The sequence below is a fragment of the Macaca mulatta genome, chromosome 5 (genome assembly GCF_049350105.2).
Source record: "Macaca mulatta isolate MMU2019108-1 chromosome 5, T2T-MMU8v2.0, whole genome shotgun sequence".
Taxonomy (NCBI): domain Eukaryota; kingdom Metazoa; phylum Chordata; class Mammalia; order Primates; family Cercopithecidae; genus Macaca; species Macaca mulatta.
Genome location: NC_133410.1, coordinates 167,801,439 through 167,816,760, shown reverse-complemented (window position 1 = coordinate 167,816,760; position 15,322 = coordinate 167,801,439). Strand labels below are relative to the sequence as shown.

The following is a 15,322-nucleotide window of genomic DNA, read 5'->3' as shown; positions in this document are numbered from 1 at the left end:
GGAAAATCCATCAATCAAAATATACTAAAGAAACATTCTACCCAATGTTTACAGACAAGGTCAAACTGTCATGGTAATATAACTCATTTTTTGTTAATTGAGTTCTCTTAAATCTGTTCCAGTTGAAAGACAGGAAGGAGAGGTGAAGAAAGAGGTTACACTCCTTTGCTGCATCTTCAAAATAGTCATTAATTTATCTGGTATTCTAACATCCTCCACTCCATCACCTGTACTGACCTACTTCTCTCTTAACACAAAACTCCAACAGTGATGATTTCATTGTTTTTCCTCAGAACCCTCATATTCTTCTCCATCTTCCTACCTTGGGCCCTCACATGTTATTGTTCCAGCCTGAAAAATCCTTCTCTATACTGTACTCTTAACAGCTGATAAACAGTTTTAAATTCCAGCCATACCGTTTGAACACATGGAATTCATTCCAGATGTAATCTGTCATCTAACTGTAAAGACCAAACAAATTTATAAGCATCAATTAGAAGAACTAATAAAATTAAGCACTGCATATTAAGTGATCCTGATTCCTTATTAACATAGAGATAAATATGAAGCGATAAGGACCAAGTCAAAGTCAAGCCATGAACACAGCAAGCTGAGAAATGAGAAAAAAAAATGAATCTGGAGTGTTTCTCATCAGGCCAGCTTGTCCTAAAATAAAAGAGCCCAATCTTATACGTTTATAAGGGAACAAACGTAGATTATAGAGGGTCTTAAGTGACCAATAGAAATTTAGAAAATATGGTTAAGTTATATCCTTCTTGGTTAAGGGGCTTCTGAATGATGAAAATGATGCTTATGGCTACAGATGAGTCATGGGCGGTATGGACTTAAGGGAGGTGATTATGAATTGAAGTCAGGCTCCACCGTATGCAGGGTTCACTGGGGCAGAAACAGGCGAGACGCAATGGCAAGGTTCAGGACTTCTAGTAGAACACAAGTGGCCACGGTCAGGCACTCAGAAGTTACAAAGGGAATAGGCAGAGGAAGTTGAGACATTGAGCATATGTTTAAAGAGTTAAGCAGCAAAAAGGAAATGTACACGGTAGGGCCAAACACAGAAAAGCAGAAGGAAGAAAGGAACTGGGCTAAATGGCAACTATTCCTGACCATCTCAACTCAAGTCTCAACATGATTTCAAAATGGATAGATGTACGATTGACTCAGCCAAGCAATGAAAGTTTTGTAAAATGATTTTGATCATGATATTCTTTCTGCTTGGAATGTCACATATGCCAGGAAAAAGACAGCTGCAGGAAAAAAAGCACTTTTTCAAGTTGTATATTCCACTGGTTAATACTAGCTCTCATAATTATGCAGTCTACACACCGGAAGTAGACTAAATTTGGTCACACAGGGATAAGTAGTGTAAGTCTGTGGTTAAGGCAATGGCTATAAAATCAGACAAACCTGGGTACCAATGATGGCTCCACCACTTACTAGTAATATGCTCCTGAGAAAACTCTTTTTAATCTCAGTTTTTTCATATGTAAAAAGGTAATACTGTTTCTTAAGAATTGAGATAATATGTAATATAGTGTCTGCTATGCAGTACATTACTCTATAAATTACAGCTACTGCAATTTATTCCCATATTTAAGTAGGGCACTTTCTTATGTGTACTACCATTTTTATTATTATTTAATCATGACTTGGGCTGTGATTTAAGTATAGCACACTATATAAATCAATTTCTACAAAAATGTAAAATTCAAAAACATGTTATCAGTTTGATAGCATCAAATTAATTTATTTTAAAACTTTTTTTTAATTTACAGAGTTTCTAATCCATCCTACATTGTGGAATTTTCAAAGGCATCTGAGCTGGACAAAATGGGGAGAGAAGAGCTCCACTTTAAAAAACAAAACAGTTGGTAAATTGAGTAAAGATACTTTTAATGCTAACATTTTCCCTAACTTAATGAGCCTATAAAACTTTTCTTCATCTACCATCTATTAACAGTCTATCCAACTAATGGTCCACAGTAGTCTTTAGAAAAACGCAGTCTCATAATACAGTTCTGAAATGTTAGAAATCTCCTCTTATTTTAAAAAGAAATCACAAGATTTTTACATTTTTATATTCACGAAATCATGAGATTCCTCTGAAGACTAACAGAAAAGCACCACATGACTATAAAAATACAGCCCAGTGCTGGGTGCATTTCTGGTGACATGTGGGTATTCATCCTAGTATTATCAATCAACCACATAACATGGAATTGGGGGGAGGTGTGATAAAATATGTAAAATTTACTAGTTAAAAAGGTTGAGACTTTATTCATCCAAAAGTTTAAAGAGAAATTCAATGGTATTTATCGTACGTCTATTATGTGCCAGCAACTAAGGTATGCATCGAATGAGAGACAACAAATAAAGAATAAAAGCCCATGAGATCTGAAAGGTTCTGATAAAGTACAATAACTGAGCTTACTACTTGTGCCTTGTCATAGCTAAAAAATGCCTCCACCCCAAATTTAATGGTTTTTGTTTTCTAGTACTGCACTACCTGCTGCAGTCAAAGAAGCCAAGCCATTTAAAAGTCCACAAACTTTTTGAAGAAGCAAAAACAGAAGTATTTGTGAATTTAATAAATTCTATTCATTTGAAATTAGCTCTGACACCATAAAACCTCATAGGATGAAAAAGGGGCCATCTCACTCATTTTTGCCCAACAACTACATTGAGTCATTTATTGAGAGCCTGAGTAATTATTTTCTTATTCAACTCCTCACACACAATTAAAATTTTAAAGGTCTGATTATTACATAGCAAGCTCAATAGAATCAAAGGACTAGTCAACTATGATACAGCAAGATCTTGATATCCTAAGCTGCATGTGGCATCTTGAGATGGCAAATTCTAGTATTTTAAGTTCTAACCAAAGTATCATGGGCAATACCACTCACATATTTTCTATAAATTGCTTGATCCAAAGTTATTTTATTGCTAGTGTTACTTTAGTCTAGTATCTGTCTAAATTGTAGCAAAATATAGGCACTTGTCAGGAAACAAACAGGTTTACAGAATAAGATCAGGGACTGTAGTTCAGGCACTACTAGGTAGTATCTGTCCCAACTGGCCTTTTCATGAATGTAGTAATATGTTTTCCTCCTCCTGGCAGTAAATGGTTTTAACAACTTTCTTTTCTTTTTTTAAATAGAGATGAATTTCACTATGCTGCCCACAGTAGTCTCAAACTTCTGGCCTCAAGCAATCCTACCACCTCTGCCTCTCAAAGTGCTCGGATTATAGGTGTGAGCCACCACGCCCAGCCAACAATTTTCTTTGTTCATTAAATTTATATTATTATTCATTTAAATACCCCCCCACACAAACACACACACATACTTTAAGAAAAGACATATGAAACAGTTAAGTAAAAAGCCTGGGGTTTAACTTTTATTTCTAAGGTTCCCCAAGTATAGCTTAACTAACACTCTTACTTTTACCTGGAAAATCATGACTACAGAAGAGTCTAATTTCAAAGGCCCTGTTAAGAAAATCAAACTACAATGGAACTTCTCTACAACACCCTTTACTACTAGTGAAATTAAGTTTAGGGCTGGTCTTTCTCTGGATCTGATCCAAAGAGAGTTAATTAGTGAAGTACCACGAGGACCTCACGGTAAGGGGCTGGGCTCTCGGCGCAGCGTCATAACATGCTTCCCACACAGCCGCTGCCTTAAGTGCAGCTTGCATGGCTCATTCCTGAGGTGAGACAGTGCGCAAAGAATCACTTCGTCTAAGAACACCTCTTGGATTTAGTTGGTAATTTTGTTCATAATGATGAACAAAACCAAATTATACTCATGAACCTAAGCATCTAAATACTCTACATTCATGGCCTCCTATCTATAAACTTACAAAGCCTCAGCGACTTATTTCCACTTTTGAAGTTTACCATCTTATCTTCTTTAGAATACATGAAAGACAATTCCTACACTTTAACAACCTGCTAGATGCTAGGATGTAGAAGAAGGCATTTCAAAAATACTTAGACTACTATACAAGCTGCCTAAATTCATGCATTTTCATTTTGAGGATTGAATATATTTATGTATGTATCAATCAGGTGAATTTGTGTGATGCCAGAAAACTCCCAATATGGTGATATAAAAGTAGCACTGTGAGAACTCACATTCCTGAAACAGGAGGCTCTGACTTGCTGTTAGGCATAGAAAAGTCTTTCTCGGTAGCTGCCCATGGGATTTCAGCTTGACAAACACATAGCTGACTCATGGGATCAATTATAAAGAAGCAGTAATTTTTTGTGGCATTAAAAAAAATCTGTGTTTTCATAAGTGATGAATACATGTTAAGAAGTCAGATAAATCCCACTGATCGCTTTATTACCAAATCAATAACCAAAGCTCTCCCTCCTACACTCAAACCTACATGTGAATTCCTCACTATAGATTCCTGTTCTCAATAACCTTTCTGATGATTTCTCATTAATTTCAACTACAAAAACATTTTTTTTGAAAACTATTCAAGTATTAAGTCGAAGCTGAACTGTCACGCTTTAGTTTCTGAATATAAAAATCAGCTGCCCAATATTTCTCAGTATTAGTGATTTTGCTTTAAATAAATTGCTGGTCTTGCTTCAAATTTTTAAAAATTACAACATTGGAGGAACAAGGCAGTTTTAATGTACCCTCCCCTCCTCCAAGCAGACTATTATACCTTCTACAAAAACTGTTTTCCCTCAAGAGAAAGAGCAACATTCCCATTTTAAAGCAGTTCTCTATGACGTGCTATCAAAGCACAAGCGGCATTTGCGATACTTACTGAGTGTTTCTCCTGCTGGCCCATAACTCCATGGTTAGCTGGGATTGCTAGTGGTTTCATAATGAAGAAACATATGCTGAACTGAATTTACACATCATGTACCAATCTCTCACGATGGCAAGTCACCCTCTACAGCATTAAATTAAAAGAAAAAGGAAAGAAAAAAAAAAAAAAGAGGGAGGAGGGAAAACCAAGCTGCAGCTTAAAGTGTCACTACTGGTAAGCTTAAAAACCCTTCACACTTGTAGACCAGAAAAGGAATCCGAACAACAGTGTTCGTCTCCATTTTTATAACATTGAAACTCTAACCATCCTAGGCTATGACAAGACCGAGAAAACCTCATACAGCTCTCAGTCTTCCAAGAGAACAAGATCATTTCTGAGATTGAAGAACAAGAGGCAAAAGAAAAGGAGAGGAAAAAAAAAAAAAAAAAAGAAAAAAGCTAAAATGGCTGACTGCACACAGACTCCCCTCAAAAAGGCTTAACACAGAATTATATTAGTCAGGGTGGTATAAGAACCAGGCTCTAGCATTCAGCCAAGCATTGTTAATACCCTTGTTTCATCTGCAATCACACATACAGAACCCTCCAACCAAGAGAAAAAAAAAGAAAATGAAAGAAAGAAAAAAATCAGGGCAGAGCGTGTGAATCGGGAACTCCTCCCTAGCTGCTAATGATGCTGACAGAGTGGTGACCAGTGATCTCTGTCCCACTCCACTAACCAAGTTTGCACAATTAATCTTAGCAGCATGACACTGATGGACATTTAATTTAATGATGTCTGTCCCTCACACTCAACACAAGCATGCCTGCTAGCAAGAGAGCCACTAACAGAAACACAGCACATGCACACACACAATCTCAAAAATCATGAGTCTGAATGCAATACACCAATATAATTACATTATTGTGCTTACTTTGGAGGACCATGGCTGCAGGCAGTTGGCATAGCAACGCACAAGGAAAGCCATTTCCTGGATAGAAAGCTTCCTTTTCTAAATAAAAAATTCCTCTTAGGAAACAAACGGCATTGCTGCTTCCTGCAGAAAGCAAGACACTGTAGTCTGTCTCTTAACCTGCAAGGCTCACACTCAATGCAGTTCTAGTGATGTAAGTGGATTTCTCTCTCACCCTCCCTCTCCCTATATACACTGAAATATTCAGCTCAAATGGTACACACATTCCTTAAGACTCGCCCCCTCCTCTACTTAACCATTTCACTCATTAAGGTAGCAATGGACAATTCAGATAAAGTAACAAGCTCTTGCCTGTATTCTATCAGCAGCTGTAGGTTAAGCAAGTCTCAGAGGGATGGAATCCATTGATTGCTGACTCCAAATAATATCACTGAAGACAGGGTGGGAAAACGGAGCAAGGACTTACTTGAACAGCTTTGAACTAAAATATGATTTTTTTGCACCAAGGTGAAGATAAAGGAATCAATGTGACCTCTATCCCACCCTCAAATATCGCTGTGCTATAGTAAACAAATATCTATCAAAAATTTATAAAATGCACACTTGACAAGCATTGTATAAATTTAGACGATGTGATTTTCACAAACACCCACACACACACACACACACATACACACACACAGATGCACATATTGCCTTGCAAATAATATAAAAAATTAACCTACCCAGGTTTTTTTAAAAACCAAACCAAACTTCAGAGGCAGAGAGTTGAAATAAAATGAGGATACATTATTCTATTACAAACTCTTAATTTCACGTAGGTATGTAGGTATTTGAAAGACTGCATTATATTTGACAAAGAATAAGGACATTTTAATTCTGAAACACTGGTCAGCTTTTCACAATCAGGTTTATCTATCAATGATGGCACATGTAAAGAAAATAGATACAGAAAATGTAGCATTTTTAATAATTGACTTTGGAATTGTCAGTGCTTGCTGACTTGTGTTTCTTGACTACTACCTAAGACTCTGCCCACCCTATTCTCTTTCCTTCCTTCTCCTCATATCTAAAGGCAACCATTCCCACCACATCACTCTTTTGGATCCTTCTCCGAACGTTACCCATTATTCTTCTTCTGCTATGTATGCTTAACCTCTGCCCCACAACCAGAGTCCTCCCTGCCAGCTTTTAAATGTGCAGGTCTCTCCCATCTCAAAAACAAAACAAAAACAGAAACATTCTCCAGACCCGGTATTTTCCTCTTCCTCCACTTCCCAGACAAATCTCTCAAGAATCTGTTTTGGTTTACACCATTCCTCATCCCATGGAATACTCACATGATGAACCACAGTGATCCTGTTACGCCATTTCTACATCTAATAGTTTCCTTAACATCTCTGTCCATGATCAATCCATCACAACATCTGTTTATTACATTCTCTAATTTTTCTCAAATTTAGATTTCTCTTTGTCTTTGCTGTTATCATCCCACTCCAATCATTATTTTTTGCCTTGAGAACTGTAAAAGTCTCCTTAATTAACTGTCTGGATTCTAACTCCATCCACCCAACCTATTTACAATACCACCTCCTGAAATCTTATAAAAACTAAAGCCTAATCATTTTGCCCTCATCCACTAAGCCCCCTTTACAAATGAAAACAAAACACTTCCATGGCTTCCCACTGCTCCTGGCATAAAGACCAAAACTCTTATCATGATCTGCAAGATTTATACGTTTTCCAGATTTACACCCTGCTCACAGTCACTCTCTGCACTCCCAAGTTGCATGGGCGGCTCTTGCCTCCCTGATAGACAAAAGGGCCTTTGCACACGTTATTTCCTCTGCCTGAAACTTTCCTTCTTCCTTCCTTTCCTGACTGATGCCACCTCCACCCCCAAAAACATACGGTGAAATACCCTCAGAAATCTCATGTTAGTGTTTATCCCTTCATGGAAGCACTTATTTACTACCATTGTAATTTTGCATGGAGTCCCAAGAGTATTTAAGCAGTTAGTGTCTGCTTCCTCCACTACACTCTCATCTCCACAATGGCTGGTGCCACATCTGTGTGTGGGCACTCCTGTGTTCGCCGCCCCAAGCACTGCAGGCACTCTCATTCTTGTTGAGTGAATGAACCTTCCACTGACTGGGAAAGGGCACTGGAAAGACCCTATTTAATCCTCTAGACTAGTTTCTGTCAAAATCCCAAATATTTTTCTATAATATTCATAACTAACAACTTAAAAGTAAACTTTTGCCAAAAGGTAGAAGCAACCCAAGTGTTCGACAGATGAATGTATGAATAATATTCATACAAATGTGGTATATGCATTATTCAGCCTTCAAAAGGAATGAATTTCTATTACATGCTACACCACAGATAAAACTTGAAGACATCAAGCTAGAAATAAGCCAGTCACAAAAGGATAAATACTATATAATGCTCTACTCTAGATATCAGAGTAGTCAAATTCACATAGGTACAAAGTAGAATGGAGGTTGCCAGGTGCTGGGGGAAGGAGGGATTGGGGAGTTATTGTTCGATGGCATAGAGTTTTAGCTTGGGAAGATCAAAACAGTTCTGGAGATGGATGGTGGTAATGGTTGCAAAAACAATGGGAATATATTTAATCCTATTGGCCTTTTACACTTAATAACACACAAAATTGTAAATTTTATTGTTACTTATATTTTATCACAATTAAAAAAAAGTAAATGGCAACTCAGGGATTAAATAATCAAGTTCTACACCTTCCATCTGGCCCGTGTCCCACAAAACACATATCCATGAGCCAAAAAATTCTTCTCAAGGTTATGTCAAATTACCCCCATGCTGATGGTGTCTGACTTTATATATGGAGGTTTCCAATTGCTTGCCTCTCTCTGGAAAAATGTGTGACTTCTCTCAAGATGGAAACTAACCTAATCGGGGAACCTGATAGATGAAGTAAAATCACACATCCTCAGGCACTGATGCTTTTCTGTGCTGAGACTTGGCGTGATCTCTCTCTCAGTCTGGCTCCACTCCTACAACCTACACATCTTAAAACTCATAATTGTAATACAGAAATTTCATTATCCACACTATCTTGTATGTTGAAACACAATTATGACAGGTTATAATATACCAAACACTGCTAAAGAAATAAAACATAAACAAAGGATTTAGGGGAAACCCATATTATAGATTTTATACAAAAAAGAATAAATCACACTTACCTTGACGTTCACTCTAATTTGGGTTATGTTTACCTCATTCCTTAACCATTACCAAGTAGCATTAACTAGATCCGGTTAAGAAAAAGAACCATGTAAGAACTTTCTACCCTGTCAATAACATCCAATGACTTCTAAATTATCAGTAACAACACTCCAAAAAAATGGAGATTATATAGTTCAGGAAACTACTTAATGCAAAGGCTTTCCATGCTATATTTAATACCATTATATTCTTTTTTTTCCACCTGAAGTATTCACTTTCTAATTACTATGAAATTGAGAAAAATGGTCTGTTCTCAGTAATGATTAATCATACTTAGAACATATACAGTGTTTAACCATAGATCTCAATGTGCTTTACAAACATTTAATTAAACTTCATCAAAACCCAAGAGAAACAAGAGAATAATGTACTTATCTTTCATAGAAAAATAAAGTGTATAAGATCATAGAGTTAGTAGCATAGAAGAATGCAAAATAGAATTCTAGGTTTAATACCACTTACTTCACTTAACAGTTAAATATTCCCTCTCACCGCTACCACAGAGGAAAAACTATAGAAGCTGGGGAAAACTTGTGGGTATAGCAGAAAGAAGTCATTCTTTGATACTAGAAAACAAGAAAGTTTACAAATCGGATTTATAGTCTTTCATCGTACCTCCCAAAAATGTCATTTTAAAATGCAATTTTCTATATAAGTACATCAAACTACGCACGGAGCCAACGCAAAATAAAAGATGGTAGACATGGTCAGAAGTTTTACTTTCTTTTTTCCTAAAGCCAATACATCCCGCATTAATAGTGCAATTTCTTTTAGAAGAAAAGCTGATTATCTGATAAACTTTATATTTTAACTCAATCTTACATTTTCACATCATCTATTTCATCCTTGGGTTTACCTCACACAAGTCCTTGACACACCCCACCCAAAGCAGTCACAGAAGACACCTGGGCTAAAATTTCATTTTTCTACTTTCATAAAGTGAAATGGTACTTCTGGTTCATTATTAAAAATAATTTAATTATGAAATAAAATATGAAAGGAACCAATGCAATGGCTGACTCATAGGAAATGCTAGATGCTAACTAAACATCTAAGTGAATCTAAATACAGTCTTTAGAAACACAAGGAATCTGTTGAGCTCATGTTCAGTATCAGAAAAACCTAAATGAGAGTTCAAGAAAGATCACCAAGATTTACTCCACAGATACGTTCCGAGAAAATGTTTTTTAAAAAAGTTTCTGATAGCAAACTGTTTATGTAGCATCTGATTTGTAATTGAAAAATTATGTGGCAACTATCTATAAGAAGTATAAGAAAATTATGTGGCAAGTATCTGTAAGAAACATTCACATGGAGCATGTTAGAAGGGCAAGATTAAAAGATGACATGAGATGGTGACATGCAGAAAAACAAAGAAGCCTGTAAGTCCATGAGAAATTCCCACGTGGGACTTTTAAAAATGCACTTACTTGAAAAATGGGCAGACCTTAACAGCAGATTTAACAAAGCTTACTTCATTTCCTAGAATCTATCTTTTAAAAAGGCCAGACTTCACTTACAAACCTCTGCTCAAGGTTTCGGAGGTGGAGTCCTTCAACAGTGGTTGTGAATTGCTTCCATGCTTTTTCTAGGGGCGAGGCCCTAGAACAAGGCTCCCCACTTTAACATTTCACACAGCAACATGGCAAATGTAAAATATTATCTTTATTACTAATTTGACTGTAATATATTCCCTTGGGATTACTATGTTGCACGAGCACAATGATCTGTTAATTATCCCTCTGTTTTTATTTAAGAAAAACAGGAAATACTGCATCACAAACTGGGATTATAAGTTAGATGAGGGCAACCTCACAACACTTATCTGATATGGTCAACGACAGACTGGGCTTTATCCCTAGTACTTGACACACAGTAGTTTGCAGAATGAATCATAAGTGATTCCACTTCAACTTAGAAACTAACCTGTTAAATGTTATTCCATACTTTTTAAGATGGGCAACCAGACACAGGATGGGTGAGTAATCATAAAAGATGTCTAATTTCTTTACTGACAAAATCTGGAGTTTTAAATAATTTGATAGGCAAAGAGAGTAGGCTAAAACCAGTAAATTTAAATTTAACAGGAATAAATATAAAGACCTACATGAATATTATCAAAATGTCACCTGTACAAGAAAAGGATAGGGGAGGGTCAGGCTTAAGGAACAATTCACAGGTGAGTGGGAGGTAGGAGGGGTTATCTATAAAACGGAGCAAGCCAAAGGCTCTCTCTGAGCCAATGTACAATACCCAAAACCTTAATATAATCTCAGGTTACATGATCAGACCTATGATGTCCAGAGCAAGGAAGACAGAAAATTCTACTGTTATCTGCACTGCAGGGTATTATAGGACCTATGCAAACAACAGCAAGCAGTAACTGGTTTAGGAAAGCTACAAAAAGCTGGTAATATTTAATACAGAAGCAGAGGATTAAAGGGTGGATCTTTATAAACATCTGAAACACAGTTATATAAAAATGGAATATTAATATTCACTTGTATTGCTTTAAAAGAGACCTAGAAACATGAACTAAAATTGTGGAGAGACAGATTACAGCTAACCATAATAGTTTCTTAATAATTAGCCCTTTCCTATAATAAACAATAACTTTTAGGATTTACTAAGTTCAAGAGTTTCTTAATAATTAACCTTTTCTGGCCGGGTGTAGTGACTCATGTCTGTAATCCCAGCACTTGGGGAGGCCGAGGTGGGCGGATCACGAGGTCAGGAGATCGAGACCATCCTGGCTAACACAGTGAAACCCCGTCTCTACTAAAAATACAAAAAAAATTAGCCAGGCATGGTGGTGGCACCTGTAGTCCCAGCTACTGGGGAAGCTGAGGCAGGAGAATAGTGTGAACCCGGGAGGGAGAGCCTGCAGTGAGCCAAGATCATGCCCCTGCACTCCAGCCTGGGCAACAGAGTGACTGGGTCTCAAAAAAAAAAAAAAAAAAAAAAAAAAATTAACCTTTTCCTGGCTGCGGGCACAGTGGCTCATGCCTGTAATCCCAGCACAAAAAATTAGCTAGGCATGGTGGCGCATGCCTGTAATCCCGGCTACTTGAGAGGCTGAGGCAGGAGAATCACTTGAACCTGGGAGGTGGAGGTTGTGGTGAGCTGAGATCACCCCATTACACTCCAGCCTGGGCAACAAGAGTGAAACTCTGTCTCAAAAACTAATAATCATTAACCTTTTCCTATTTAAAATGATAACTGTTAGGATTTACTAAGTTCTTACTTTGTACCAGGTACTGGGATACAAGTTTGACACTCATTCTGTAAAGGAATACCTCTCAAATACCTGTGCTAATTGCAATTTAAAAATCTTAAAGGTAGAGGCTGAATGTTAGTGGTTATAGAAAAGAACTAAACTGCATTAAGTGGTTCAGCCAGAAAATTCTTACAATCCTTTCACACTCTTAAGGTAGTCTCATCTAACATGGCTGTCACCAAACACCAGCTGGTGGGAAAATGGGGTTAGAAGGGTGATATAATATAGAATCACACAAAAAAACCCACCACATTAATAGACACAGATCTGTTTTGGGATAAGACTTCCTTCATTCCAAGTAGCTCCTTCATTCCAAGATTTTTGTCTTTCTGTTTTGGCAGTGGGAGGGAGAGTATTAAAATGCCCCCTACTTAAAAAAAAAAAAAATTTAGGCTGGGCGCAGGGGCTCACACATGTAATCCCAGCACTCTGGGAGGCTGAAGCGGGTGAATTGTTTGAGCTTAGGAGTTCAAGACTACCATGGGCAACATGGTAAAACCTCATCTCTACAAAAAATTAGTCATTGTGGTGCACACCTGTAGTCCCAGCTACTCGTGAGGAGAATCACTTGAGCCTGGGAGGTCAAGGCTGCAGTGACCCGTGACTGCGCCACCACACTCTAGCCTGGGCGACTGAGTGAGACCCTGTCTCAAAAAATTAAAATAAATAAATAAATAAATAAATGATAATAAAAACAAACTATAGTGATAATTGGACGATAATTAAGCAGTTTTCTTCTTAATGTCCTTACTTAAAAATTAAAAGTTGCCAAACTTAGAAATGGATTAGAGAAAGATGATTTTAAACAATAATTTGAATTATTCAGATTATATATAACTAGATAGTAAGTTTTACAGAAGTTTTTTAAAAACTCTTTGATTTACTTGTATTTTTTCAATATTCTTAAATATTGCCAAAACACTTCCAACATTTTCTGGTACACAAGAAGCAATTTTGAGTGGCATTTTTTTCACCTCTAAAAACTATGAGTAATTTTAGACAACTGTAAATTATTTCAGTCCATTAAAGAGTCACACCTACAAAAGATCTTTCAGCAAGATTTTGGCTTTCCTTAGTATAATATTAGTGGGCCTAACTTTTAAAATATACTAGTTACATGGTCATCCCTTTGTTATGAAATGGTGCTACTTACTAGTAAAAATGTATCCTATTGGAATGAAGCTAGAAAAGCTAAAAAGAAAAAAGATAGCTGTGCTTCATTAATGAGAGATACATGGTCAGAAAAGGAAAAACACTTAACTTGTAATAAAAAGACTGATTCATCAACCAAAGTCCGTAACTGCTGTAAATATAGCTCAGTCATCATTTCTGGATATTGGGCACTGGACATTCTATGCCCCAGTCTCTTTCTTCAAAAGGCACTTAAATGGTATACTTCTAAAGTCGTTAAATTATTTGATATATATCTCCTTTGGGCCGTATTTTAAGTTTAAATAACATAAAAAGCAACATATGTTAAATTCATTTTTAAAAATGAGTAATTTCATAGATTGGGTGGGAAAGACCTATGTTTGGATCTACGTCTAACATTTACTACCTGAGTGACCATGAATATTGAACATGTTACTTAACCTCTTTGGCCTGTGCATGCTTATCTACTGACAGGGAAATACAGAACTGTGGGCTAGTTTCATTGACAAAACATATGAGTAAACATCTAGCAGACTGGTGTATCATAAACCTTCAGTAAGTGTCAATTCTATCCTCTCTAAAATATTCTAAAAGGTCAGCTGCATTCAAGCCTCGGCCAACCCATTAATTAATGTTGTACAGTTGTCTGGGACTAAGATCCTTGTGCTGATATCCCTGTATAGACCTGTTAAAGCAGGAAGATCTATAATACCACTCCTAGAAATACTAAATAACGCTAATTTTGCAAGTTTGATCCAAAGATATCAACATGATGTAACCACGGTATTGCTGAGACCTATATATTATCTGTTGTGTAAAGGACATACACGATGGCATAAAGTTACTATCTGCTTTCAAAGACCTATTGAGTCTTCAGAAATTTAATGTTTAAGAAATACATTTTTATTTTTAAAAAATATAGTGTCTGGAAATATCAAAATATGCAAGTTTTCAAAATGGTTCAACAGTCTTTCTAAAAGAAAGCGACAGTGATTATAAATGGACGCATTAACCAATGGACTTTACTACCAGAAATAGAATTGTGCCTGCTCTTTTGTTGTAATCAAATACATTCCAGACAGGAAAAACTTCCAAATAAACTTGCCTGGAAAATAAGTAAATATAGAAGACCATCTCAATATAGAAAATATAACGACACAAAAATTTCTAAAATATTTTCTTGAAAAAAAAAAAGTCAGCCTACCAATATAGCCATGAGTTTAAGATAACAACATTCAATATTCCTTTTTATAAATAAATGAATAAACAAACAAAGCCCAAAACACACACTAATTTCTCCCTCTCCTTAGCAGCTCTAAAAAGGCATGGAGAGCATTTTACTATTCATATTTTAGTTATACTTTGAAATTATCAGTTACTACCATTTTGATACTTAAAAACCAAAGATAATACTAGAATATTTAATTGTAAATATCAGATCATCATTGTTAGAATTGCTAACAGCTGGCCAGATAGTTCATGTTCATGGAAGATTACATTACCTCTGTGTGTCATAAAGTAGCATTTCACATTATTAATAAAGGAAGGCATTCACTCATTAATTCTACAACTGACCCCCAAGACTTTAAATGGGATAGGACAAGAAACAAGACATCAGGGATGAAAGAGCCCATATAGCCAAGACAATACTAAGCAAAAAGAACAAAGCTGGAGGCATCATGCTACCCGATTTCCAACTATACTACAAGTCTACAGTAAGCAAAACAGCATGGTACTGTTACAAAACCAGACACACAGACCAACAAAACAGAATAGAGAACTCAGAAATAAGACTGCACATCTACAACCATCTGATCTTCAACAAACCTGACATAAACAAGCAATGAGGAAAACATTCCCTATTTAATAAATGGTGCTGGGAGAACTAGCTAGCCACATGT

General features: G+C 36.5%; 1 protein-coding gene across 17 annotated transcripts in view; it reads right to left on the bottom strand.

Moving 5' to 3' along the window:
* The window catches only part of RAPGEF2 (Rap guanine nucleotide exchange factor 2), a 486,440-nt gene that overhangs the window by 87,807 nt on the left and 383,311 nt on the right, over positions 1-15,322 (bottom strand). For 3 of the 17 annotated variants that reach the window (XM_028848856.2, XM_028848857.2, XM_001093090.5), the window contains exon 1: positions 4,807-5,500. The exons of the other annotated variants lie outside the window; for them this stretch is intronic. In XM_028848856.2, coding sequence (XP_028704689.1) covers positions 4,807-4,866 — 60 coding nt within the window. In that variant the 5' untranslated portion in view covers positions 4,867-5,500. Of the gene's footprint in view, positions 1-4,806; positions 5,501-15,322 lie in introns of those variants that run through there. 17 annotated transcript variants of the gene reach the window in all.